At 42.8% G+C, this 27,498-nt stretch overlaps 1 protein-coding gene across 5 annotated transcripts in view; it reads left to right on the forward strand.

The window, feature by feature from the left end:
* SEMA5A (semaphorin 5A) overlaps positions 1-27,486 on the forward strand; it is a 459,076-nt gene extending 431,590 nt beyond the window's left edge. For all 5 annotated transcript variants that reach the window (XM_046672376.1, XM_046672377.1, XM_046672375.1 and 2 more), the window contains 6 exons: positions 821-1,039; positions 8,225-8,395; positions 9,946-10,101; positions 11,522-11,569; positions 17,252-17,463; positions 19,896-27,486. In XM_046672376.1, coding sequence (XP_046528332.1) covers positions 821-1,039; positions 8,225-8,395; positions 9,946-10,101; positions 11,522-11,569; positions 17,252-17,463; positions 19,896-20,015 — 926 coding nt within the window. In that variant the 3' untranslated portion in view covers positions 20,016-27,486. The remainder of the gene's footprint in view (positions 1-820; positions 1,040-8,224; positions 8,396-9,945; positions 10,102-11,521; positions 11,570-17,251; positions 17,464-19,895) is intronic.
* The last annotated feature ends 12 nt before the right edge of the window (positions 27,487-27,498 follow it).

Raw genomic sequence — 27,498 nt, forward strand, 5'->3', positions numbered from 1 at the left:
AAAACAAACAGGAATGACTATGGCTGATTAAACGCCTTAAGTACAAATTGCTCGGAGCAGACCTGAACCAGTTCGTACCAAGACAGCTCCCCACACACACACACACACACACACACACCCCCGGCTGCTTGCACTGCTTCTGTTGCTGCCTTTGTTCCTGGGGAAACACATTCTGCTCGTAGTGCACTCTGCACTTCAGGAAGCGTTTGCCAAGTGGCAAGGTCATTCAGGGTTGTGCTCAGTCCCGGGTCAGGAGCTGAGCCCTCTGCATGTTTCTGGAGTGGACGTGTGTCCCCATGGCCTGTGATCAGAAGCAGTTAAGGCCACACCTTCACCAGCCTTCACTCGCTTTGGAAAAGTTAACAGGGGAAGGGACAGGTTTAGAGAATGTTTGAATCCTGCCTCCATTTTTCCAGAGGATGTCCTCAGTGATGACCACCACCCCATCGTGGATAACGGTGGTTTGTTGTAGAATTCCCAAGGGAAGTGACAAAGTTATGTTTTCTTTGTATTTCAGAAAATTAAGAGACCTACAAACATAAGCCCTATTGCTTGTGTGAGGATTTTGCCACATTTACAAATCGAGATCGTCCTTGCACCTTATTTAATAGCGACGGCAGAGGTTGTGGCTTGAGTTCTAGGAGGCTGTCACTCAACTGCAATTTTTTTTTTGACTTCTGAAGTATGAAAAGTGTTCATCTGATTTTGAGAGTGTAGTTATAGAAATGAAGCACACAACTGATACACGATGAAAGTTAGTGTGGACTCTGGTTACTCTGAGAACTCCTGATAGAATCACACTTTACCTTTTCCTTGGCAGGCCTTTCTGGAGACTTCCTGCGTGCAGGAAGGTACTCTGCCCACACTATCAATGGGGCTTGGTCAGCCTGGACATCATGGTCACAGTGCAGCCGCGACTGTAGCAGGGGCATTCGGAATCGGAAGCGAGTTTGCAACAATCCAGAGCCCAAGTATGGGGGCATGCCTTGCCTGGGCCCCTCCCTGGAGTACCAGGAATGCAACATTTTGCCTTGCCCAGGTGAGTGGATTGAGTGATCTGGAAAAGCTCTGAAAAATCAAGGGCCTTAGAAGACCTTCTAATCTAGGGAGCTCACTCAGCTTAATATAACCTAGGCTGGATTATATTCATTTATTTCTTCTGATTTAAAAGAAACTAAAACATTCTTATGAGCCCCTATGAGGATCGTGGGCCCTAGATGCTGTGCCTAATGGAGAAGTTGGAGAGATATGTCATGTCCCTGAACCTGGAGGCTGGCCCCCTCCAAGATTCTGATGGGCCCAGCCCTCTGGGAACTGGCCTCCATTCATACCACAGATTCTTCCTCCAGGGTGATGGTTATCAAGGGTGACCCAGGTCCCTTGTGCCCTTGGTCATCAGGGTCCACTTTCTTCTGAGTTCAGTCCTCTGAACACACACTCTTCTCTCCTGGAGGCCCACAGGAACTGTGTTTTCTGGGTCTTCCTCCTGAGACCCAGCTTTTCATTCCATGGAATTCCCAAACAAGCACCAGGTTAATAAAATGAGCTTGAAGAGCCCCCACCCTGGGTGTTGTCTGACAGCCCCAAAGGCTCCTCTGTCTCCTTTAACATTCTGACCATCACTGTGTTCCTCCTGCCACAGCTCTGGGTGCAGCCCTGTCACCTTCATTGCTTCCACTGACCTTTCCACAGTCAGAGGATCTGTAACCCCGTGCCTTATGGCCATCCCGAGTGCTGGTCTACAGCTGTGTGTGCTGCCTTTGACTTCTGTCAGAGGCAACGCTCCAGGAGGACGGGGACTTCTGAGACACTCTCACCTCCTGCAGTGCCCTCAGCTCCCAGCACGGGCCTGGCACACACTAGAAATAGCTATCAGTAATTGTTTGTTGCATGATGAGAAATCACACAGTTGGTTACTTGATCTCCCTTCCTTCATTCATTCAATTTTTCAGCAAACGTTTTTGGATAGCCCACTCTGCACTATTCACAGCGTAAAGAACGATACAGTGATATCATCCAAGTCAGAAAGGAACTTACAGTTCAGTAAGGAGGCATCCTGTGATTAATGGCAACCCAGTATGGTCACTGGCTATTGGGTTGGTGACAACAAGATATAGTGGCTACATCATCCAAGGACCCATTGAGCTGGAATCATGGCAGTTACACTTAGCAAGCTGCCCCTGAACTGAGTCTTGAGGGACAGAAGTTGACCAAATAGACATGCAGGGATGGGGAATGGGGGAGTTATTCCAAACACTGTGTACAGCATTTTTAAAGACACAGAAGCTTGCAAGTATAGCATCTTTTTCAGTAGGTACAAACAACTTTCTGAGTTCTTTAAACAAGGAACTGAGGAACTGGCTTGTAGCAGTGCTCAGTGAGCATTTGTTGGATGGGTGGATGTATGTATGTGTAGATGGATGGATAGATGATGGATGGCTGGTTGGATGGATGGATGGATGGCTGGATGGATGGATGGATGGGTGAGTGGATGGATAGTTGGATGAAGAAACATGTACTGAATTAAACTGAAAATGCACAGTTGTAGCTGTGGCTGAGGCTCCCAATAATGTCCCTGCTCCTACAGCTGCTCCACTCCTCCTGGGCTGTCTCTGCCTGAATTTCTCAGCCTCAGGAGACTCTTCTCTCCAACCACCCGGCTTTCCTGGCCAAGCAATGTCAAGGAGCTGGGAAAGGTCACAGAACCAGTTCTTTCCCACAGCCCCAGCATGAAGAGTCGAAGGACTCCTCCCCCAGGTCTGGGAGGGAGCTCAAGGGGTGACATCATTAGATTAGGATCCGTGCTGTAAACTGGAGCAGAGAGGGCCACATGGGAATGTCAGGATTCTTCCATCCACCCTTGCCTCCCCAGGCTCCAGACATGAGTCCTTGTTGCCATTGGCAGACGTGCAGATTCTTCCAGATGCTTGGATGCTGCCCTGGTCCTTCAGTGCAAGGCTCAGGCCCATCTCAGGACATCCCATTAACATGATCTGGTGGTTATTTTTATTTTTGGTTGATTTGATGGTCAAGCCAGTATCATGTATACATAACCTAATGTCTTGAAATAGCTCTGTCCTCATTTTCTTTCTGAAAGCCAAGATTCCATAGAGAGTTGTGGAAATATTCAGAGTGGCCCTGTCACTTTCCACTTGGGAGTGGGCGAGTTCACGGGGCTGAGTTGGGCAAATATCAGTCCTCTTTCCCACCTCCTGGAAAATTCCCAAACACAGGACAGGATGGAACTCAGCAAAGAGGGGTTTGAAGCCCCTAGGGTTGCGGATGCTGAGCTGCTCAGCCAGTTATAGGGCTATTTTTACCTCATTGAGGGCATTCTCCTCTCTATAAATTTCCTCTTCCTTGGTCCTGCTGGGTCCATCATGAACAGTCACAAACGAGCACTATAGTTTATTCAAAGACGAGTTTTCTCATTATGATTAAGTTTGAAAATAAATCTAAAGCTAGAAGAAGATAAAATACCTTTTAAATTAACCAATGAAAAATTTTGTCTCCAATTCTAGCGTGTACAATGAACTGCAATGTGGTTTTAAAGTTGAGCCAGTGTTGAAATGATCCTTTTTCACCTTCTGTGAGTTGATCTAACTTGTACCTTCGCCTGCATAATTTCCTTCCAACACTGGGAAGCAGCTTGATCTTTCTTCTTCACTCCTTCTTATCTTCCATCCTTGTTTGATTCAGAACTAAGGATTTCAGATGTTGGTTGACAGTTAGAGACAACCCACTGTACTCAGGTAGAGTAACAGATGTTACTAAATAACATTCAAATTCAAATAAGATCATTCATTTTTCCTTTATTATGAAAACAGTAAGTGTGAGGGAGAAGGAACACTCAGTGAGAAGCTAACCGGGAGGCAAACTCTTTGTCTCAAAATGAAGACTTCGGACAGGTGTGTGTTCTATAGATAACATCTGTCGGATACCTGTGATGTGCAAGGAACACTCTGTGCTTTTCTGTCCATGATATCGTGGAGTCCACACACTTAGTTCTGTAAAATGCAAGTGACACAAAAGGAGCGTAAGACATTGGTTCTGTCCTGAGAGAGCATTGAGGCTGTTTGGGGTGGGGGTGGAGGGGGCGGTTGGTGTAGGACACTTCTGCTCAGAGATCCTTAGAGGAGCTGAGAGCACAGCGTCCTTCAGTGAAGACCTGTGTGGCCCAGAACTCAGTACACCGGGGAATTGATATCAAATATGCCCACGATGTGAAGGAATGTAAATGTAGGACTTTATATCTCTGACAGCCCTGTGGATGCCTGACACTCAGACGTTAATTATTTAGTTTTACTTGGCTCTTTAGATCACTAGTAATGGTACTTTCTGTTGCCTTCATTGTTTTTATTTTACTGTCCTGGGTGGAGTATTCAGCTAGAACAAGGATTTTTATCCCTTCTATCAAGTTACTTAATCTATAAATTTCACTTGATCAAAAATAATTCCCTACAATTAATTGCTTTCATTCCTTGAAAGAAACATGGATCTGAGCTTTCGTGTATCTGTCTAATCTTCTTCTGAGCCAATCTCTCTCGGGCCATGAGGAGATTTCCATGTGACTTCTAGTGATGTGACAGGAGTTATGTGAAACCCTAAACTCAATGCCTGTTCCTGGGTTCAGTGTGCCAGTGGCGAGTCCCACTCCCCACTCATTCGCTCTACGACCTAACCTCTCTGTGTCTCAGGTCCCCTATTTCTAGAACACACTCCATGGCTGTCCTGAGGATGAGGGGCAATACTGAATGAGTTATTGTTATCATCACTAGTGTTGTTCGCGATGATTTTCTTAGTCCAGCATAGTTTATGGAGCAGAAAAGGAAGATTTCAGATGCTCAGCCTCACTCCACCCCCTGATGTGCCATGCCCTGCACGGTGCCTCACGTGTGTTTTGTTCTCTTGGCTTTGAATGTCCCTGCTTCTCCACCGGGCTCTGCATGCTCCCTGGCAGTGAAGACTATTTCATTAAACTTTGTATTCTGTAATTTCTATTTTAGAAATTTTTTAGCCTTCCTAACATGAAATGTTTCTACAATATTCAATATCCTTTTTCATCCAGTACAAACCACCATGCCCCTTGTCTCCAGAGTCACTGCTCCAAGAAGAAGGTTGACACCTGTTATGTAAGCACAAAGTTGAAAGAACAGGAAGTGGAGACCGGATTAGAATTGGCCTGGGGCACAGGGCAATTACAGACCAATGCAACTACCTGATAGAGTGAAGAAGTGGCTGAAATTCTCCGTTGATTTCATTTTGTACTGAAATCATCTGTTTCCCTAGTTCTTAATGTATCTCTCAGGGCAGTGAAATTGAAATTGAAATTGGTAAGGGTACCATGTGATCTTGTGGTTTAAACTGGCAAGTGGAAATGTTTTAGCAACTGGGTTCTGTTACAAATGCTCCCTCAAACTGTTACATTTCAAACAAGAACTGCATTTTCTCTGTTAAACAACAAATGATTCTGTGCCTGGGTAATTTATCATGATAGCGGGAGAACAGTTGGTGTGTGTGTTGGGAGGGGGGTTTATTAGACTAGATGAGATATTAATTGGCTTAAGTACTAGTCGAGATGTGGATAGGAATAAATACCATTTGAAATATCACAAGGTAGATTGGAGACATCAGTTTATTAGCTTCCTAGTGTGTGACCATTAGATGCTGCATGATTATAGAATGATTGTGACTGAGGACGTTTAGTCTTTGGTTTATTTTTAAATTTTTAAATTTTTTTATTGTAGTAAGAACACTTAATATGAGATCCACCCTTTTAACAAACCTTTAAGTTCACAATACAGTTCTGTTAACTGTAGATACAGTGTTGAATAGCAGATCTCTAGAACGTATTCATCTCACTTCACTGAGACTTCATACCCCTTTGAGCAACAACTCCTTGTTTCCCGCTCCCCAGCCCCTGGCAGTCCCTATTCTACTTCCTGCTTCTATGAATTTGACTATTTTAGATTCCACATATAAGTGTTATCATGCAGTATTTGTCTTTTTGTGACTGGCGTATTTCACTAGTGTACTGTTCTTCAGGTTCATCCATGTTGAGGCATATCACAGGATTTCCTTCTGTTTTAACTGAATAACATTCCACTGTATGTATATACCACATTTTCTTTATCCATTCATCTGTCAGTGGACACTTAGGTTGCTTCCGTATCTCGGCTATTGTGAATAATGCTACAATGAACATGGGGGTGCAGGTATCTCCTTGAGATCCTGATTTCAATTCTTTTGTATATATACCCAGAAGTGGGATTGCTAGATCACATGGTAATTTTACTTTTAATGTTTTTTTTGTGTGTGTGTGTGTGTGTGAGGAAGATTGTTACTGAGCTAACATCTGTGCCAGTCCTCCTCTACTTTATGTGGCACGCCACCACAGCATGGCTTGACGAGCAGTGCTAGGTCCTTGCTCAGGATCTGAACTGGCAACGGGCCACTGAAGCAGAGCGCACGAACTTAACCACTACGCCATCAGGGCATTCCCTATTTTTGATTTTTTGAGTAACCACCATACTGTTTTCCATAGTGACTGCAACATTTTACATTTTCACCAACAGCATACAAGAGTTCCAGCATCTCCCCAACACTGTTATCTGTTGTTGTTTAATGTGGAGGTCTTTTTGATAATAGCCACCCTGACAGGTGTGAGGAGATGTCTCATTGTGGTTGTGATTTTCATTTCCCTGATGACTAGTGATGTTGGACATCTTTTCATGTACCTGTTGGCCAGTGATCTGCAGGTTCATCATGCCATCTTCAGGTAGTTGGTTCGAAGTTGTGTTCCCATCTACATGAGGCATTAGAACCTTCTGAGCCCCTGACTGCCTTGTGTACATTCAGACAGCCGAGCTCCATGACACCTTCTATCTACGGCGCTGTGACTTGCCTGTGCCTTAGTGAGGGGTGTGCAAGCGTACCCACTTGAAGCCAAGCTTCAGCTTGGGTTACAGACAGAGAAAAACTGCCAGCAGGCATTCCCCGCAGTGAGAAAGAGACATGAGAGAGGGTTTGGAAGATGTTAAAGCTCTAGGCGAATGCATGCCTGCCTTCTTATTGCTGGTCTCATGGCCATTGTCAGATGTCTGATTGGTCCCCTCCTCCTTTCTCATCCAGCTTATTGCTTATGAGGGAAAATATTGTTGAATTCTGCACACCCATGTAAACTGTTGATTCACAGAATTCCCAGTTAAGTTACAAACTCATTTTAAAATTAGGTTCAAGTGTTTTTGTTTTTGTTGTGTTTTACTTTTTGCAAATTAAATATCATCATAAACATGATGTTTCTGCTCGCATTCTCAAAAATACTTTCTTTCTACCTATGCCTACGTCTAAAGAAAAATATTATTCCATAAAGATGTATTAAATCGTGATGGGTGTATTAAAATACAACTGGGTCATCCTAGCCAGAATCACCTTGTGTCCTGAACAATTCTGGCATTCTCTTTCGTGGTTACTCAGTTTTTCATGTGGGACCTGGAGAAAAACTCCAATACTATCTACGCATAATAATAGAGAGTCTTTTGTCAAACTGTTGGTCAAGGAAGCTGATCTGCCTAATGTTCATATTGTAAAACTCATCTTCACATCCAACCTGAAGTCTGGCTGCAGATACTGGGCCTTCCTCTGTTTAGTCTGTTATATGAACACACTGTTGAGTGTGTGTGGTTATACTTAGTTTGGTTGGTTGGTGCCTGCATCTACGGAGCATCCTTCATAGCCCTTCCTCGTAGGACCTGTTAGCTTTTCTCTTTCCCACTCTGATGGAGCAAATCCTAATCCAGTTCGTAAGGAAGGCTGTGCCAGGAACTACTTATCCTTGACTATAAGTCTCAGCTGGCCGACTAGAGTAGGTGATTAGCAAAAGTGAGAGCTAGCTGAGGCTTCATGTTAATAAGGGCAGGATGTGGTCCACGGTTCATTCCCAGGGCTGGGATTGTATTACATACATTTCTCTCCTCTGCCATCCTCATGCCTATGTATAATGTGTTGAGAGATATTTCCTGAAAAAACAAATAAGAGGAATTGAAAAAAACGTAGGGAAGAATATGCAAAACTGGTTCCCTCACCAGGAGGAAGACCCCAAATACCCTCTGTGAGTGGCAGTGGTGCACTCAGGTGCGTCCTGCAATGCAGATTCCATCTCTAGCCACATTCAATGGGTCAGATTTGGATTTCAGAAGTGGTGTGACTTTGTGTCCCTTCTCAGTGGATGGCATGTGGTCTTGCTGGTCCTCGTGGTCAAAATGCTCGGCGACATGTGGCGGTGGACACTACATGAGGACCCGCTCCTGCACAAACCCAGCCCCAGCCTATGGAGGAGACATCTGCCTGGGGCTGCACACGGAAGAGGCGCTCTGCAGCACGCAGCCCTGCCCTGGTAAGCGGCGCCCCGGCTGTGCTGGTCACTTGACTTTGGGACAAACACTCCTCTTTCCTTGGTTTAGAAATGGTGAAATTGATACCACATCACAACAAGTACTGAAAGAGGGGAACACATCAACCCTGCACCATTACCCCCAAAGCAACTTCGTAATACCGGGTTCTACAATAGAAGAGCTCTCACCATGCGTAATTTTAGAACTAGAACAGAAACTAGTTATGACAAAGCATGCTTAAAATGTTTAACCTGGTAAAGGGATCTGAGATTTTGTTGTTGAAAACCAGAGTAGGGAGCAGGGACCACCCTGTGAAGCTGCTTCACAGGAACTGGCCTCAGGACAGTGGGTGTGGGTATCCCAACTCCAAGCGGGCTGGTGCCAGGGCCTACGGATGCTCTGCAGCAGACTTCCCCATCCAACAATTAGCTTCATTTTCCCACGTGGAGGGACCACTTGGAATGAAAATGAGACACACTGAGTCTAACTTTCACACTGAAGCACTCACTCTTTTTTTTTTAACTTGCTCCTATAGATCTTTCTGGAAAGTTCCATTTATACTGAAAAGTGCCTAGAAAAGTGCCAGTTTCTCAGCCATTCCCAAAACTGGTACTTTACACATTTCTAAGAAAAATTGTACCCTTTACAATGGATCAAGGCACAAGTTTGATTTCCAAATTTTCCCCACACTGTAAAGATGATGCTTAAATTTAAAAAGAGGAGAAAAGCAAATGGCATAGAAAAAAATTTTTTTTATGTCGTTTAATGTTCATAAATAATATTGAGGGTTCACTTTGTTAACCTCCTTCCTTAAAATATGTGTTATTCCTCTATTCACACATTTGTAGGCCTGGATGAGTTTAACAAATCCTAGCAAACCTTCCACTTTGAGGTGAATTCACTTAAAATCGCTCATCTTTTGGCCTTAACCCAAGACTCATGCATTGATCTCATGCGCTTCAGTGACAATATACATGGGATAAAATGAATTCCCCCCCAAGAACAGCCTGACTTTGGTATATTGACTCTGCAGAATTGTTTTTACAACAGAAGAGAAAGTACTTACAGTAGCTGAAGCCCCTTCAGCAACAGGGCTTTCTCATTAACGCACCATCATTTCTCTTGCCTGAGCATTGAGGCCTGTAGGAATCTGGGGGGAAGCCTTTGAGGGCTGCTTCTCACAGCAGAGCATCCTCCTCTCAGAAATCGTCTGCCCTGGTGGTTTCTCCTCCCACCGCTGATGGTCTCTGCCCAGCTGGGCCTCATGGATTAGCTTACTGAGTGTCTGATACAACCACTTTAGAACATTAAGATAATATGGGTTTTGGAAAATATATTTTAAACACATTATCTCTGATCAACAATATACAAGTTCTTTTATTCATGCTCGTGTGTAGTTTATTTACTGGACTGGTCAGAAGATACAAGTCCATCTTATTTATATATAGAGCCATTGAAAACTTAAAGTAACATATGGAACCTGGCACTGCTTCCAGGTTGATAGATCTTAGCTGGTATTGGTCCCGCATCTCTCCCCTTCTGCTTGCTGCAGAGAGCTGGTCGGAGTGGTCAGACTGGTCCGAGTGCGATGCGTCTGGAGTCCAGGTCCGCGCCCGCCAGTGCATCCTTCTGTTCCCTGTGGGTGGCCAGTGTTCCGGAAACACAACGGAGAGCCGGCCGTGTGTTTTTGATTCCAATTTCATCCCAGGTGAGGGCAGAGATGTTTCTCAGTGTAAACAAACCATTTCCAATGTTTAGAGAGGAAATGATTTATAGGTGAGGGTTTTATCTGTTCTTTGAGGTCCTAATTTTGTGAAACAGAGACAATTCTATCAACTCTCGTGGTTTCAGGGTGAGTAAAGTTTAGATTTATGGAGAACTGTGAGCTCAGACCTGAGTTTAGACCATGAGTTTTAAGGTTTTTTTTAAGTACAATATCTTCTACAATTTATTGAGTATAACACAGAAGATTTTGCTCAAAATATGAAAATATGTTATTTGAATATTTTCATATGAGGTTTCATGCTTTGGCCATGCTGTGTGTATACGTTTGCATAGATAAATAGGGTCATTCTCATCATGCAACCTTAATAAATTTGGGAAAATGGAAACCCATCATTGCTCTCATTTTGGAGAAGAAGTTGGCTGGCTCTTTTGCTGGAGGTTTTTCCTCTTGAAATCTATGTTTAGTTCTTGGCGATAGCCAGTCCCCTGTCACATGCTCACTGTAGGCGTGGTGCTAGATGTTTATAAATCATTTCGTATATGTACCCTCTATGCCTTAGGGCTGTGACATGGACCAAAGCAGAGACCAACTTCTTACAAAGTAATGATAGATAAAATCTTGTTTTCCTCCATTTATGGGAAAGAGAATATTTTAGAGAAAACTATTAGTTTTAGCCTCAGAAGCCACCTCAGCCATGTTTGGTATAGACCTGCAGGAGTGCTCATGGTGGTTGTTTTCCTCTTTAACTGTAGACATAGTTTTAATTCTTGTTATCTAATGAAAAATCAATACAGGAGAGAATAACATTTCTGGATTCCTGAAATGATATTTTATCCTTGGAGGTTAAAACATCTAGGGGATCTGTCCTCTCATTGGCATTTTACTTGTGTATTGAATATGGGTGATGGCAAAGAGCATGCGTGGACTCTGAATCAGGACTTTATTTATTATGGCGACTTCCTTTGAGCACTGATGAATTGATAGCCCTCTGCAGGGAATGTGACAACACTAGCTTTGATGAAACAAAAGATCTGAGGCAGAAACATCACAGGCAAACCCTGTGGGGTTCCACAGCTGGCAGAATACATTGTTACAGAAAATCAGCACATACTCTGGCCTTATTTTGAAGCTAGTGCCCTGGTTTCAGCCCAAGGGACCATAGCATTTTCTTTCCGTAATAATGAATCTCACCCCTTCCCAATCAAGGTGATCTTGACCAAATACAGCCAGATTGGTTAAAAAAAACAAAGAAATAAATACAATGTCTTTAAACAATTAATCAAGTTTTTGGAAACTTGACACATAAAACTCAAAATCATTAGATGTTTTGTAAATGAATCATTAATGCAGTCTTCCTTCCCAACACTCTTTTTGTATTGTGATTGGATTTTTGCTTTTCCAGAAGTATCTGTCGCGAGATCCAGTAGCGTAGAAGAGAAAAGGTGTGGAGGTAAGTTCTTCTTTTTAATTAATTTATAATTGATTTCTGATATTTTCCAATCATTGCTCTTCCCATATGTTTCACACGATGTTTCTGCTGTCAGCGAAGAAAAACAGACTGGAAAACTCCTGGATCCAAACACTTTATACTTTGGTAGTATGAATGTTAAGGGTCAATATATGACCTCTGGATCAGTGGTTCTCGGGGGGGGCCTTACACCAACCTTAAGTATTGCCTGGGATCTTGATAGAAATGCGGATTCTCAGGCTCCACCTCCATCTACAGAATCAGATCCTCTCTGAGTGAGGTCCAGCCTTCTGTGGTTTAATAAGCCCTTGAGCTTATTCTGATGGATGTAAACTTTATGAACCAGTGATCCTGATATTAGCTATAGTTAGATTTCCCATGAGTAAAACAGAATTTGAGCAGTTTGTTTAAATTTATGGTGCAAATCTATGGCAGCCAGCCTCAAATCTCCAGACTGCTGAAATGACAGAATTGTAATGGGTGAAAGGTTATACCTATATCTCTAGAGGTATTTTTTCAAACTTCCCACAGCACTGAATGACAAAAATCACATTATCTGGTTCAAACCCATGATAAATTTGGACTTGATCATCTATTTCTATCTCTTCTGTATGGGAGGGGGCTGACTGTCCTTTGATCAAACCCAGCCCTGTCCACCTTTGCTGGTCAGAGCCAATATCCACACATAAGACCAGCTTCTTCGTATGTGGGAGTGATGACTTATAAATAATCATTCCTGGCATGATCCATCCCACCAGAGTAGTCCCAGACAGCTCAGCCCAAAGGGCTTTGGTCTATCCCTGTGTCCCGATGGAATCTGGAGTTTCACGGGTGTGTTTTAGGAATGTACTTAGCATTATTAACTACATTAAGATTTCAGTATCTGTTACATTACAGTATCTGTTACATATCTATCCATTTAGTCATCCATCTGTGAATCCATTCATTCAATAATCTTCACTGAGCACTCACTCTGCCAGTTTTGTGAAGGGCGTTGAGCCTACAGTGGGCACTCGGCCTCAGCCCCCCTGGAACCAGACGTCATATTATAAGAGACCCCAGGGCCTGAGAAAGGCAATGTCTAGTGCCTGACCTAGGTCAGTTCAGTGAGTTCAGAGACCGGGAGTCACTAACTTGGGACACAGCTGCAAGCTGAATGTATGCCCGTTCACATAAAAGTACTCAAGCCATAAGTATCTCTTAATATCTTTAGATCAGTTGCTGTGTGCAGATACTGTATTGAATGACAAGAAGGATCCTATTTGATCCTCACAAAGAGCATTCATGGAGGCCACAGCCCACAGTTCTTTATGTAAAACTCTTGGAGATAGAGAAGGGTTTGGGATTCAGAAATTTTCCGACTATAGATGGGTAATATGGGGCATGCACTGCATGTTACATAACACCCCTGTAGGGTCTGGGGCCACGCTCTGTAACCAATCTCTTTAATGATGCAGCCATGAAATGCAAGCAAGGTGAAGGTGCTAGTGTTCCTCCTGGCAGTTCTGGGCAGTTCTGCAGCAAATGCATCAGGTCAGGTCATGCTTTGCTGCCAGATGAGTGATGAAAAAACAATTTAAAAGATTTTGGTTTGGGGAATTGTAGAAAAGGGATAGCAGCCATGTATTTTTTACCTGCATTTTGTAGATGGGGACTGTGAGTGTCATAGAGATGAGGTCCCTGTGGCCGAAGTTCACAGATGCAGTCAGCGGTGGAGCCAGGGTTTGGATCCAGGCCGGGGCATCTGAGTGTGAGCTTTAAGCCCGAAGCACCACAGGAAAAGGGTCCTAGTACCAGGTGTCAGGGAGGATTGTGTTTGGGGGCCTGGAGCCATAGCAGCCCTGGGAAGGTGACACTCTTGGATGATATCCAGGGTCCAGGGCCATTTGCTGCTCTCAGAGCAGCGTAAGTTAAGAATGGAGCGGAGTTTGGAGGGGTGCTGCCATCCTGAGGGAGGCCAAGACAGAACCTGGGAGTCAAGCAGCTGATGCCCCTGCAGAGCTGACTGGCCTTCCATGCCTACCAGAGGTTTGGAAACTGCTTTCCCAGGTTGGCCCTACAAGATTACTGTGTGGAAGTCCTTCAAGGCTGTGAGCACCCAGAGAACATGGTGCAAAGCCCTGCCCTCCTAAAAAGCTGCTTGTGTTTGTCAGAGCCAGCTGTGCCCTCGCTGCCCAACCCCAAATCAAGCCTTAAGACACTATGTATTAAATCAGAGACTTTAATTACTCAACAGTTTCAGAACTGGTTTTTTAGCTCTTTAAGCTGCTGACATTGACACATCAGAATAGGCAGGTAAGCAGTCGGATGGACTGATTATAGGGCTGGTTGGTAAAAACAAGTACCCAGCAAGGATGTTTTGGGATGGATAGGAAGGCAACACAGAAGTCTTTTTCAGTTTGTTGAAAAATCAATTGAACTTTGCACAGAAAATCAGCCAGTTGAACCAACTGAGTAGTTGGTCTCTAGTCTAGCTTTACTGACCAGAAGCAACACCAAAAAAAAAGCATATTCAAAGCAAAGAGCCACACTAAGCAGATTCAAAAGAGATTTAATAGGCACTATTTTTTCCCTATGCAGAAAAATGTAAGCCTATTGAAATTTTTCAACTTAGAGAGCTACTTTTAGTTGCATGAGACACAGCGACTATATAATCCTCATAAAGATGTCAGCTGGCCCCAGGCACCTGTAGAAATGATTCATTTGACTAATGACAAAGTATCTGCATATGGAGAGCATCATACATCTTCCATATGTTATAATAAAATGTGTTCTCAGTGCAGCAGAAAGTATTTTTATCTGAGCATGACATTGACCCTGGGGAGTCCACACTGCTAAATTATGAAGAAATGACATCAGAAATGACAACACATGTGAAATCAGCCTTTGCTTATCTTGAGTACGGCTTTACGTTATACTAAAAACTTCTGGTGGTGGCTGGTGGGATGCCCTGGACGCTTTCTCCAACCGTCACAGGTTGGGAGCTGTCCAGCTCTGGAGGCCTCTGACAAAATTGGGAAAGGCCAAGATTTGTGAATTCCTTTCACTTTGTTAAACCATTGACCACGTAATCAGGAAGTGAGAAATTGAGGTGGATGTCAGGAAGTGGCTGATACTTGTGGACTGTTATGTAATGTCCTCCTGTATCATCCAGCTCCTGGTGCTGAAGACACTGGATGCCTGTGTTAAGGATCGTGTTCATTTAGAGTCTCAATGCAAGTGGAAATGTCTTGGTTACAGCTCACAGAAAACCCAGGAGGAGGCAGCCTCTCTGCACTTCTCTGTCCATCCACCTCAGGACTCGAATCCATCTCTCAGGGCCCCTGGTCCCTGGAGCACAGTGTCTGGGAGCAGCAAAGGGGCACAGCTTAGAGGGAGAAGTCAGGGTTAAGGGACAGACAAGGGGTACTTCACCTCTGCTGTGGATCACAGGGAAGGTGAAAATAGCTCAGAGAGTCCTTGGGGAGGAGGCTGGGAGGTTAAGGTGCAGATACCCCAGGACCTGGGTGCCGGGCACAAACCTGCAAGTCTCTTCTCCCCAAGAGCCCTGGGGGCCTCGCTCTGTGCCCTGGGGACTCAGCTGGGGTCCATGGTATGACTAGCAGGCATCTCCAAGGTCTCATTTGAGTGCATAGTGGACAGATATGGGAGAGCATGGGTGACACTGGGCCCTTTGGTAGTGCTTGGAGGGGACACCCTGGGAAGAAGTCCAGATCCTCATGTTGTGCCCTGTGCAATGGGGACATAAGGCCAGTAGCACTGAGGCAACAGGTTAGCCATAAAATGCCAACACAGCATAGGAGAAATGAGGCTGTGTTCGGCTTTACCTGATTTTCACTAATCCCAGCTTCATGAGCACTGGCCAAATGTTGTTTTTGTTCCCTGAAAAGCTAGAAACTTTAATTGCAAAGCATTATATCAGGACACAATGAATACTTATTTTTTTTGCAGTTGTTTCTCAGAGATTACCTGGGCCTTGATTTTGCTCCCTTGATATCACTCAAGCCCATGCTATATTGGAGACATGAGTCCATGTCAGCTCACTTTTTCAACATCTTGTGTTATAACTCAGGGAAAATAACTTAAAGATGCTATTAAATAGAAAAAACAATATGTAAAAAGAGAATCACTTCATGACCATTAAAAGATCATGGTTTAGGGGCTGGTGCACTGGCATAGTGATTAGGTTTGTTGTATACTCTGCTTTGGTGGCCCAGGATTCACAGGTTTGGATCCCAGGTGCAGACCTATACACTGCTCATCAAGCCTTGCTGTGGTGGCGTCCCACATGTAAAGTAGAGGAAGATTGGCACACATGTTAGCTCAGCAACCATCTTCCTCACCAAAAAAAAAGATCATATTTTATTCCTTTGACACAAATCCTCTATTTCTTTGGAGTAGACCATTTTCTTTATAAGGTCTCCAAAATATAATATAAGTGAAAAAAATGGTACACGGGATAATATTTACACACACACGCACACTCAGAGCACGTAAGTGTGCAGAATATCTCTGGAAGAGCACAGGAGAAACTGTTACAATATTTCCCTCTAGGAAAGAGAAAAGACCTTGTTTTTCTATACCCTTTTGCACTTTCTAATGTTATACAATGTGTGTATATTCATATTCAAAAAATATACAGAGGGTCTCTGACTTACGATGGTTTGAGTTTACAGTTCTTTGACTTTACGATGGTGCGAAATTGATGCACATTCTGTAGAAACCATACTTTAAATTTTGACTTTTGATCTTTTCCTGGACTAGCGACACGTGGTCTGATCCTGTCTGGTGATGCTGGGCAGGGGCCGCGAGCCATGCTCCCTGTCAGCCCCACCATCATGAGGGTGAACAACCGAAACACTGACAACCATTCTGCACCCGTCCAACCACTCTGTTTGTCACTGTCAGTACAGTATTCAATCAATTACATGAGACAGTCCACACTTTAGTATAAAATGGGCTCTGTGTGAGATGATTTTGCCCAACCGTAGGCTAATGTAACTGTTCTGAGCACCTTTAAGGGAGGCTGGCCTAAGCTATGATGTTTGGTAGGTCATATGTATTAAATGCATTTTTGACTTAGAATATTTTCAACTCACAATGGGTTTCTTGGGATGTAACTCCATTGTAAGCTGAGGAGGACCTGTAATGGAAAACATAAGAAGTATGTAATTGGAACAAATGTTTGAATAAATGAAATGATAAAGGAGAGGGAGAAAATAGCTTGGTTTGCAGGTGAGCAGTAATTGGAAACAATAAATTCATTCTCGCTTTGTTCATGGGACACAGCCATGCTGTATGCAGGGACACTCAGCCTGTTAAGGAACATGGAAAAAATGTTCCCTAGAAACCCCATAGACTGTAGATCATGCTGCACTTGAAACAGAAGAACAGTCTTGCACAAGCCTTTAAAGAAAAACAAAAAAAGCTTCTGCTAGCATACTAAGATGATCACCAAGACTGATTATAATCCGTAAGAGCATTAACTTAAAATACGCTGTGCTCACTGTGGAGAAGTGTCTTGGTGGCTATGACATTTCAAAGGAAAGTCCTATGATTTTGTGAACTTTGGAATGGGTACGAGGCTTCTCATCTAAGTGCACTGAGCTGTTGGGTAGCATGTTCTTTTCCGGTGTAGCATCACTTTTGGTGCTGTCTTCCCAGAGTTCAACATGTTCCACATGATTGCTGTTGGGCTGAGCAGCTCTATCCTGGGCTGCCTTCTTACACTTCTTGTCTACACCTACTGCCAGCGGTACCAACAGCAATCCCACGATGCCACTGTCATCCACCCGGTTGCACCTGCCCCTCTCAACACCAGCATAACTAACCACATCAACAAACTGGACAAGTATGACTCGGTGGAGGCCATCAAGGTAAGGGACTGGCAGTGACTGCTGCAGCCAGGTGTGCAAAGAAGGCAGGTGGACCCTGGGGGCTGTTGGCAAAACTCAGTGGGGGTGGAGCAGGTGATGGTCGGAGGGCAAGATAGAAGGTCCCCTTATGATTAACGGCCTTTTTAGCTTTACTTTGCCTGAGAAAAGATGGTGTCTCCTATTGGGAATTAAGTTAATAATAGAACATAGAAACAGCAACAAATAAAATGCCGGAAAATATTGGGTCATTGGTCAATATCCACCTCTGCCTCCATGGTGCCTTCCACATCCAAAGAGAGGTCTTTCAAAGAGAAGAGCTCCAGGACAAGGACTTGTACACTCTGGGCAACAGAATGAGGACCAGAGTTGGGCAGCAGACCTACAGGTCCATTTCAGGGGTCACCAGGATAGCATCCTGAGAAAAATTGTTACATTATTATAAAGACTATCTCCACATACTTTTCAAGCATAATGAAGGTTCTTCAGGTTTGCATAACAGAAAAGTGTGTGTGACTGATGTGGGGTGATGTATTTTGTTAAATTTTCCAGTGGGTGATTAATCCAGTGTTTGACTCATATATTTAGAGTAAATGACCAAGTCTTCCTCTTGTTGTAAGGAAGAAGGGATGGAGAGGGTGTTGGCTTTGGATCTGATAAGTCTGGGTTCATGAGTTACTTACCATCTGGGTAAACTTATGCCAGTTATTCATACTCACTGAGCTTCCATTTTCCCCTCAATAAATTGGGAATAATGAGAATCAAATGAGGTATTTTATAGAAAATGCCTTGAACAGTGCCTGGTAAGATAAACGTGGTTTTTATTGGAGGCAGTTTGCATCCTGGTTCAGAGTACAAATTACTTAGTTCTTTGAACCTCAGTTTCTTCATCTTTAAAGTGGGTATATCAATACATCCTTGCATATCATTTTTGTAAGGTTTAAGTGGACTAAGGTGCATAAGGCCCAGCACTCAGCACATCATAGCTGTTGTTCTTACCATGACTACACAAGAGGCCAGGAGAGTAGCTGGGAAGATATCAAGGGCTCTTGTCTACTGAGCCCAACCTCCCCTACCACTCACATGAATGAAGTTCTCATGAGCTAAGTTATCTAAATTTCAAAATTCCTGTTCAGTTGGTGGTTCCCATTAACATTCCTAGGGAGTATTATGATGCCCTCTCTCTGCTATGACAGTTTCCTTTGAAGTTCAGTTTCCTCCCCCTGTGGGAATATTGAATATCCTCAGCCTTTACAACTGCAGGTGATTGGAAGGTCTTATGTCTTGGGAGCCACAGTGTCCTCACTTGTTTCCTCCCTGCCACGAGGCCCCCATTCTTCACCACTTGGACAGAGACAAAGCCCACTGACTTTTACCCATGGATCCTGCTTACAGCAGGATCGAGAATCCATCAGCACCTTATACTAATCAGATGACAGAGCTGGGGAATGAAGCATCAGGAATTAATAACATGCCCCACGTGCCCTCTCAGAACAGAGCTCCCAGAGTATGAGGAGAAACACGAGCTCCTTCTATAAGCAAGAACTATCCAAACAAATGTCTGGAACCCAGGAATGGCGCTCCTCTAAATGTGATTCCAACCCATCAGCTCATCTGTGGGCACTGTGACTTTGAGCATCTGAAGATAATTTAACTGGTCTTCTGTTCTCACTTAAGGTCCGGTAGCCACTTAAGATCATCAGAAATCTTGCTGCTATGAGGGCAGAGGACCTGGAAAGCACTGACCTCTACCTAGTCTCTAATGAATCCTTCTAGAACTTTCTTCTGATACCTTGCCCAGACTAGTCCTGGACAGTTGGCCTCTGCCTGTCATCCTACAGCTTTATTTTGATCCTCTTTATATTTACCCTCAACTTGGGATAGTTCAGCTCTTTCAAAGTACAAATGGCTTTAATGACTATTAATGAGGAAGGGCATCTGTGTCAGAAGTGGCTACACTAGTCACCTTCTAACAAGTGAAGAAAATAAAAGGAAATTATGTCATTTGAAATTTCACACATTGACTTAAGTTCCGTCAAAATCTCTTGTCAACGTACCTATCCATGGCAATCAGGAAGCTGCTTAAACATCCCTCAATTGTATTTGGTAACATTCAGTGTTTGATAATTTGAAATCACTAGAGCTTTAGCTTTCCTGGAGGTTTAGCTTGAGGTTTTCTAACTCTTGGAGACTTCCTGACTGAAGTTCAAGAATCGACTGGGAGACATCAAAAACTGCCAACCTCATTCTAGTTCTGAGGCAAGAGCTCAGTAAGGTAAATAATGTAAGGAAGCAAGAAAGTGAGAAAACACATTTTAGAATAACGGAGTCTTGGGAGAGAGCTCAAATTTCAACACAATTGTCTCCTAATTATATTCTCTTTCTGAAATACTACTTACTGAGTATTCTTAAATCTTTTCTTTTATATTTTACAGGCATTTAACAAAAACAACTTGATCCTGGAGGAAAGAAACAAATACTTCAACCCACATCTCACTGGGAAGACCTATTCTAACGCCTACTTTACAGATCTCAATAATTATGATGAGTACTAATAGCTCTTATATTTTTGGCTTCTTGTAATACCCCAGTTCCTCAAGGCCTGTGCTCCATGACTGCCCATGTTTCTGAGACTTCAAAGATGAAGTTTGGATACATTTCAAGTGCATTTCAAGCCACGAGTGTCCCATTGCTGCCAAAAATAGATGTCTTTGAAAGCAACAAAAATCTAAATATGACATCGTGAAAATCTGCTCTACAATACTTGATCATTGTTGAGTGAGCCATGGTGTGAAGTTTTTTATTGTGTTCAGTCCATTTTTCTAACAAGTCGGTTGTTTTCTTGCGCTTTTTAATAAATGTACCACCCACATTGGAAGGAGTCTTTAGAAATATGAACGTCTTCTTGCTCTTGAACTTAAATCTTCATGATGTTTTAATTCAAGAAAGTAGGCACTTTATATGAAAGCCCCCTACCCCTCTACAAAGAGGTCCATAATATTGATAAAATGAAGAATATGAATGTGGCCATATAGTTATTCACCACAGATCTCCCGTCTTTCCAGTCTGGATAATACTGTGGAATTCTTGGAAGCAACTTATTAGTTTGGATTTGGAATGATTCTTCCTGAGGAGGCCCAGGAATTCAATCTGACTTTCACCTGCAGAGGTGATGATATGAGACACTCCACCATTGGTCTTGATGAAGTAACTGTGCTATCGCTGGGGGAGGTGAGCATAAAGAGCAGAGGACAGACACAATGAGGGGGAAAGTGTTCTGCAGGTTGCTGCAAAACTAGCCTTGTTCTAACTTTTGGATTTCAGCCTACCTACCTGTCTCATCCACAGAAATGTCCTGAAGAGCCAGTCTATCAAATAACCACTTATTGAGAGGGTACACTCTACACCTCTTCTCTCCCTGCAGAGAAAAATCTTGAACATTCATCATGCCAATGAAGAAAGAATTGAAAGTACTGAAATATAATTGAAAACAACTTTTTTATTGTCTGTATTATGGAAAGTGTTGAAAGAACTGATATGTAATGAAAAGCTACTTTTATTTTCCACCTCTCTGATAGAACTGGTGTATGGCAGTCAGCCCCTACCAAGAGCATTAATGATGTGTAACGCTGGCTTTCTGCAGCTTGTCGCTGTACATACTGAAGTGCTCCCCAAGTACCAAGCTGTCATTTGCTGCCGCCAGGTCAGGTGAGGAGGAGATGTTTAGCTCTGGTGCCTTTGTTTTTATCTCAGTGCTGCCTTCCAGTCCACTCACTCCCACTTCTCCCTGCATGGAGGCAACAGCATTTCAAGACATACCTTGAGAAACTGGGGTATCTGGGAGAATGTTTTTAATGATCCCCGTGGTTCTGAGCACTGATCATTGATAAGCATTTCAGGGTCTTACAATACTTTTCATAGTGGTTCCCAGGAGAGAGAGAAAAAAACAGGATAAATTACTCACAGACAGCTGATAGTAGCATACGGCAGTTGGTTGAATAATTATTGAAAGTGAGAACAAGATTGAAACTCTTCATCTGATGCCTCTGGGCATTGCGATAAAGGCCTGGGTGGACATTAAAACATATTCTTATTGATAAATGGACCTTCAGATCTGTGAAAAATATATACACAGACAGTATACATGCTTTTACCCTATCCAATTTAAAGAGAGAATTTCAGAAAGTATTGGGAAAATCCTATGTTTAGTAATGAATGTTGTGGAGTTCAGAATATTCTCATATACCCAAATTTGCAGAAACAGCTCTACTAAAATTAAAATTTAAATGCCAAGTGGGCTCTGGGAGGTCTGATAGATTGCAAATGAATGGTGATCCTGTTGCATCTCCTGTATTCCTTGTATGCTCTGTGGGACTGCTCTGTCTCTACCCAAAGGCCACATTCAGGAGGGGAAATTCAGCCAGATGGTTTCCTCATTGTTCCTGGGTTGTATTTTCAACGGATGCTTCAACCTGTCTCATCACTTTCCTGTAAGAAAAATGTCCTCACTGTGTAGCACATCTTAGCTGTTTTTTGAATCCCTTCCCCAAATATTTTCTAATCTTAAAAGGTCATTCTATTTCCCCTAGGAAAAGGGATATTTCAGAAAAGCATCTCTGGACTTGATGGGAACTGCTTTCTAAATGACATCAAAGCTGGTCTTTAATCAATTTTATGCAATGACTAGGGAAACACCTCCCCCACAACAGAATTTTCATGTTACTGATTACATAAACTTTGCGATTATCACTGCCAAGAAATCCCCTCACTTTTGTTCCCTGAAATTCTATTCAGAGGAAAACTGTCCTGGCTTCTCTTTCTCTCCCTCTCTCTCCCTCCCTCCCTCCTTCATTCCTCTCTCCCTCTTATTTTACAGAATATCCATTGGTTTAGAATAATTTTAGCTATATTCTAATTATCTTAACCAGCTGTGGAGTAACTCTTCTTTTCCCAGCACTGTATAGCTGTTGCTCATGTCTATACGCATCGCTCCATACCCCTCGTTACTGCATGGGTCCTCATGGGCTTGGCTATCCACCACTTCTCCTGCGGTGTCCTTCATACGCCAGCTCTTATTTAGGTTGGGGTGTTTGGGATTGCTGCCGCCACTGGTCACGTTATACATTTCTATGTGACTTTTTGATTCTCTATCTTTTTTTCTTTTCCTTTTCCTTCCTTCTTTCCTTCCTTTCTTCCTTCTGGTTTCTTTCTTGCTGTCTTTATTTCTTTCCTTGTCTCTTTCTTCTGTCTTTTTCTTTCCTTTTGATCCAAGCAGCACAAATAGAGACTAATATTTCTAAGCTGCACTTCTCTGAACCTACCATCAAATGACATTAATCACAGTTTAACTTCTAGGGTTATTTCTGGATACAGTTGAAGTTTGGCTGGTTTCCTTAGGAAACTGACTTTAGTCTCACACGTGAATTCTTTGGAAGAGGTTCCCAGTGTGATTCAGGGTCCTCTCTCCAGACTGGACTAGTCACCATGTGATGTCACCCCTACAGTGCACTAACATTTTACAGAAGGGAGAACACGGAATTCCCAAATGCAGCATAGCACATGGTCTTCCCACGATAGCTCTGTAGAGGAGTGGCTGTGATGAAACCGTGGGCTTTGTCACCCTGAGTGATATGCGCTCAGTGAGCTCAGGGGGTGCAGGATCAGGCTGTGCTCCATGAAGCCCCACCCTCACCAGGCTCGGGCGTTTCCTCAGTTATCTGCCCAGCTCGCTTTAGGTGTATTTCTATGCTGCTGCCCCTGGAAACTGGTGTGAGGCATCTGAACTTCCCTGCTCCCCCTGGGAAGTTCCACTAAGGCTAATCCAGTAGCTTCTGACTAGAGCAGGCATTGACACTGGGAAAAGAGAGGGTTCCTTGTTATCTGGAGGCTGGGCAGAGATTCTGAAGGAACTGAAGAGGAACTAACAGTGGCTGAGCGTGAGGCATCCCTGCCGCGGAGAAGCCCCTGTCCCTGGGAAGGTCAGTCCACATGGTCCAGGGTGACCCAGGGGCCTGACCCATCGACTCGCGGAGTGACGCCAAAGAGAAAGGAAGCAAACATGGGAGAAGATCAGACAAGTAGGTGACTGTGAAAAGAAGGGGACCTGGTCACTCCCAAGCCGAGTGTCGTGGACCGTCCGTGTGGGTCTGATCCTTGCACTCTCCCAGGATCGTCTGTGCAGACTGCAGGCAAAGGTGTCCTTATTCCTTATTCATCCGCGAAAGGGTGACATTCATGGGAATCAAAGCCCATGTGGGTGAGTGTTTCCACTGGAGTCTTTGGTGGAATTAGTGGGTCAGGCCAGCGTCGCAGTTATGGACAAAGTCTCAGCACAGGGAGTCTTCTCCATGTCCCGGAGGCTACCTGAGGGAATCCATCAGCGTGTAACTGAAGATCAAAGGAGGTTTTATTTTAAAAATAGATCAAGTCTTCAATCAGCTAATCATCTTGTGTAAACACTTCCTTAATGCTCACTGAAAGTGCAGCCTTGATAGTGTTTGAGTTTACACGTTTCTTTATGCTTCTTTATGACATTTTTCTGACTTTTAGAATAAATTATAAATGTTTCCCCAACACTGTCAAACCACAGTCAGCATTGACTGCTTCATGACCGTCAACCTTTTTTAGCCCCAGGATGTCTTTACACTCCACTGGGATTTTCTTGTGTGTGGCATTTTGGGGTAGTTGCATTGAATTCAGCATTTCTATCTCAAAAGATGGTTCTGGGGCACCTATCCAGAGGAAAGAGATACCAGTGGTGGATCCCGTGAACTGAGCCAGCCTCAGAGCAGCCGTTCTCTGTGTGGCCGTCTCGTGCCTAAGTCCTTCAGCTCCAATAGTCAATGTCCATGAAGATAGAAATTAAAATAATGACCCTAAATCAAGTCATACGCAAACTCTCCACTCTTCTTTTTAAGATGATACAAACTGGAATTCACAGATCTCGTTGGCCATGCCCAGCACATTCATTCTTTCTAATGTCTCCATTATTTCATGGTAATTTATGTTGACTTGGTGATTTATGTTGACACATTACCAAATTTCATTACCTATGATTATCTATTATCAGACACTAGAAAGCCATTCTGAGCCCTCTGCTTCTCTGATCAATGAATGTAAAATGGGAGAGCATAGAGTAACATTCACTTTGACCTGAGAAAAGCACAAAAGGGGCTGCCAAACATTTCACAGTGTATTACCATGTAGGATAAAATATTTGCAGACCAGAGACCATTGTGGAATTTATTTCTGCTGTTCTCCCCTATTGGGGCCAGTAATAATAATTGATTTAAAGATATTTTGTAATTCGACAAATACTCAACCAAGGCATTCTGATTATCTATTTTGATAACCTAGTAAAACATAGGAAAATATATTGCTTTAATCCTTGCTTCTTTTCTCTTTTGGAAATTGAAAAATAATGAACAAGATGTAAAGTTGAACTGTTGGCAGGGATTTCTAAGATGACTATTCCATACTCTTTTTTTTTATGGATTATATTAAAGATGCACCACACATATTTTCTGGAGAAAATGGATCAAAATTTTTTTCAATGATCATTTGTTGCATTATCAAATATTTGGTACGTCACAGAAGCATCAGGAATGGAACCTCTTCTCTTTTGAAAATATAGTTCACACTGCAAAGGGACTTAGAGCATCATCAAAATCAAATTCAGAGCCTGACACAAAGTGTACTGTTCTTATGAAAGCTGCCTCATTCAGTGTTTTTAAAAGATCATATTAGTTCTGCCATAGAGAGCAATCAAGCTTGTTACCCATCACCAGAGTCAGCACCGATTCCCATTCATGTTTTACTTTGACATGATGACAGTAACTAGTAAAGGACACTTTAAAACTTGAAAGGAGAAAAATAGAGATAGAAAACCACTCTATGGCATTTCTTAACTAACATGCTGGGTGGGCAATGCAGTTAATTCCACCTCTTCAGGTTTAGTCAGAAATATGAGGCCAAGAGTTCAAACACGAGCCTGTTCTTTCTCAGCTCTTTGGCCATTTGACACCAAATGGTTCAAATCTATGAATGGTGGTTCGAATGGTAGTTCAGAATGGTTCACATGTTAGATAAATGCGAGCTGGGAGTAAAATCTTGATTCTGGAAAGTCCAAATTATCCTTCTATCATGTCACTAAGAAAAGCATTGTTATCCACCCCCTATAAGTGCAGATAGTTTAATTTCTTATAAAAAGTTGCCAGTGCCTTGTTTAAGATGATGATTTATTATTTCATTTGCATATTATTGGTTCCAATTCAAAGCAGAGCATTGATTGGCTGTACTTCGAATAAAATCATTCTTGTATACCTCTTGAACTCAGGAATAGAAAATGACCAAGAAGCACATCGTCGTCAGATGTGATTTTTGCTCCCACTGCGGGTATGGCCCCAGGATAGGCAATGGTGTGGTCAGAATTTAGGTGAAACAGTCTCAGCCTTCCAGAAACTGACATCACTTTAATTTTACATCTTCCAAAAAACACCTTAGCATCTGTTCTGTAATAGGAATGTTAATGTGATGCCTTTAGAAGTTAAAGGGTTTTGTCACTGTCCCTCTTCAGGCAAGTGTATAGATACAGGAAAATCAGACACAGGCGGGTGACGGCTGGCACAGAAATGGTGAGTGGAATGAGAGCCACCTAGCACATTGCCTGCTGGGCTTTTTTTAATGTCAAAACTGTTTTCACAAGTTCACAAAGTTATCACTCTTAATTTGGGTCAAGAAAATTAACAGTGTTTTCTGTGCTAAAGTTGATTGCTTTGCCCCTATACCCTGACTGTTGGCCAAAATGAAACTTGAACTTCTGCACTTTGAAAGAAAGCATAGTGTGAATCTTCAACCCAAGCACCTGCTGAACTTCTGCATCATCTGCAAAGAAAATGCACACACTTGGTCCAAGTAGGATTCTTCAAAGGTGTGTAACAAAATTTGTGTGTTATGCCACTTGATGTGACTTTTGAAGATGTTATGAAATGTTAAATGGCTCATTCTGTGTTAGTTTGCTGTTGCTATTTTGTGATACAAAATAAACTTGTTTGGGATCATTTCATTTTTTTTCATTGAACCTTCTCCAAAGCTAACTTCAGCCCTTGGTAAACTGCAGAAAGTTACTGACCTTAAAATTAATTTTTAAATGGCAATATATATTAATTATATTGGAGCTTTTTTAGAATAAGATAACATTGCCTTCCCCTTCATTTGAATGAGAAGATGGAGCCTTGGGTGCCCTGTGCGAATGCTCGTGGATTGCTGGGTATTTCCTCACAGGACCATTGGGTGCACCACACTTTTTTTCAGTCCTTACGTTCAATTTTCAAGGTGTCTTTTGAAACCTTATTCTTAGAAATGTGCAATACAAATTTCCAATGGTCTTCACTTTTATCTACTCTGTTCATCAATTTGCTGGTCTTAAATGCTCGCTTGACAGCTGTCCAGGTCTATATCTAAGAAAGTGTGTTAATGACACCTGACACATACATTATTTCCAAAAGTCAGTTTAAGACACCGATTGTGGCAGCCCAGGCAGGGAGGTCATTGCCTCTTGCACTGGATCAATCACGGAAGTTCAGAGAAGGGAAGTGGGGGAGGGGCGGGGGGCAGATACCCACCCAGTCAGCAGAAACCAACACACACCTGCTCCTAGCCTCAACTCTGAGGAAAACGAACATATTTATAAGATAAAATGAGCTATCATCACAGAAGTAAAGATGTCATGTTCACTCACTGCCCTTGGTGAATTGCCAGTTTCTATAACCCAAACCTATTCACCTTTTTTAAACAATAACTTCATGAAGAATGATCCTGAGTACTGCTAACAGGGCAGCAAGCTTCCTTTCATAACAACCCCCTCCTCATCTCTATCTGCCAACATTTTTGGGGACTAAATAACAGAATCCTGATTATGTACAGTATAAATTGTATTATATTTTTTGTACTTATGTTTTATGTAAATAGTTTGTCTCATTCAATTGTATGTGAGCATTGAAATAAATCCAACCATTTAGGAAACAATTTAGTGGCATT

The sequence above is a fragment of the Equus quagga genome, chromosome 9 (genome assembly GCF_021613505.1).
Source record: "Equus quagga isolate Etosha38 chromosome 9, UCLA_HA_Equagga_1.0, whole genome shotgun sequence".
Taxonomy (NCBI): domain Eukaryota; kingdom Metazoa; phylum Chordata; class Mammalia; order Perissodactyla; family Equidae; genus Equus; species Equus quagga.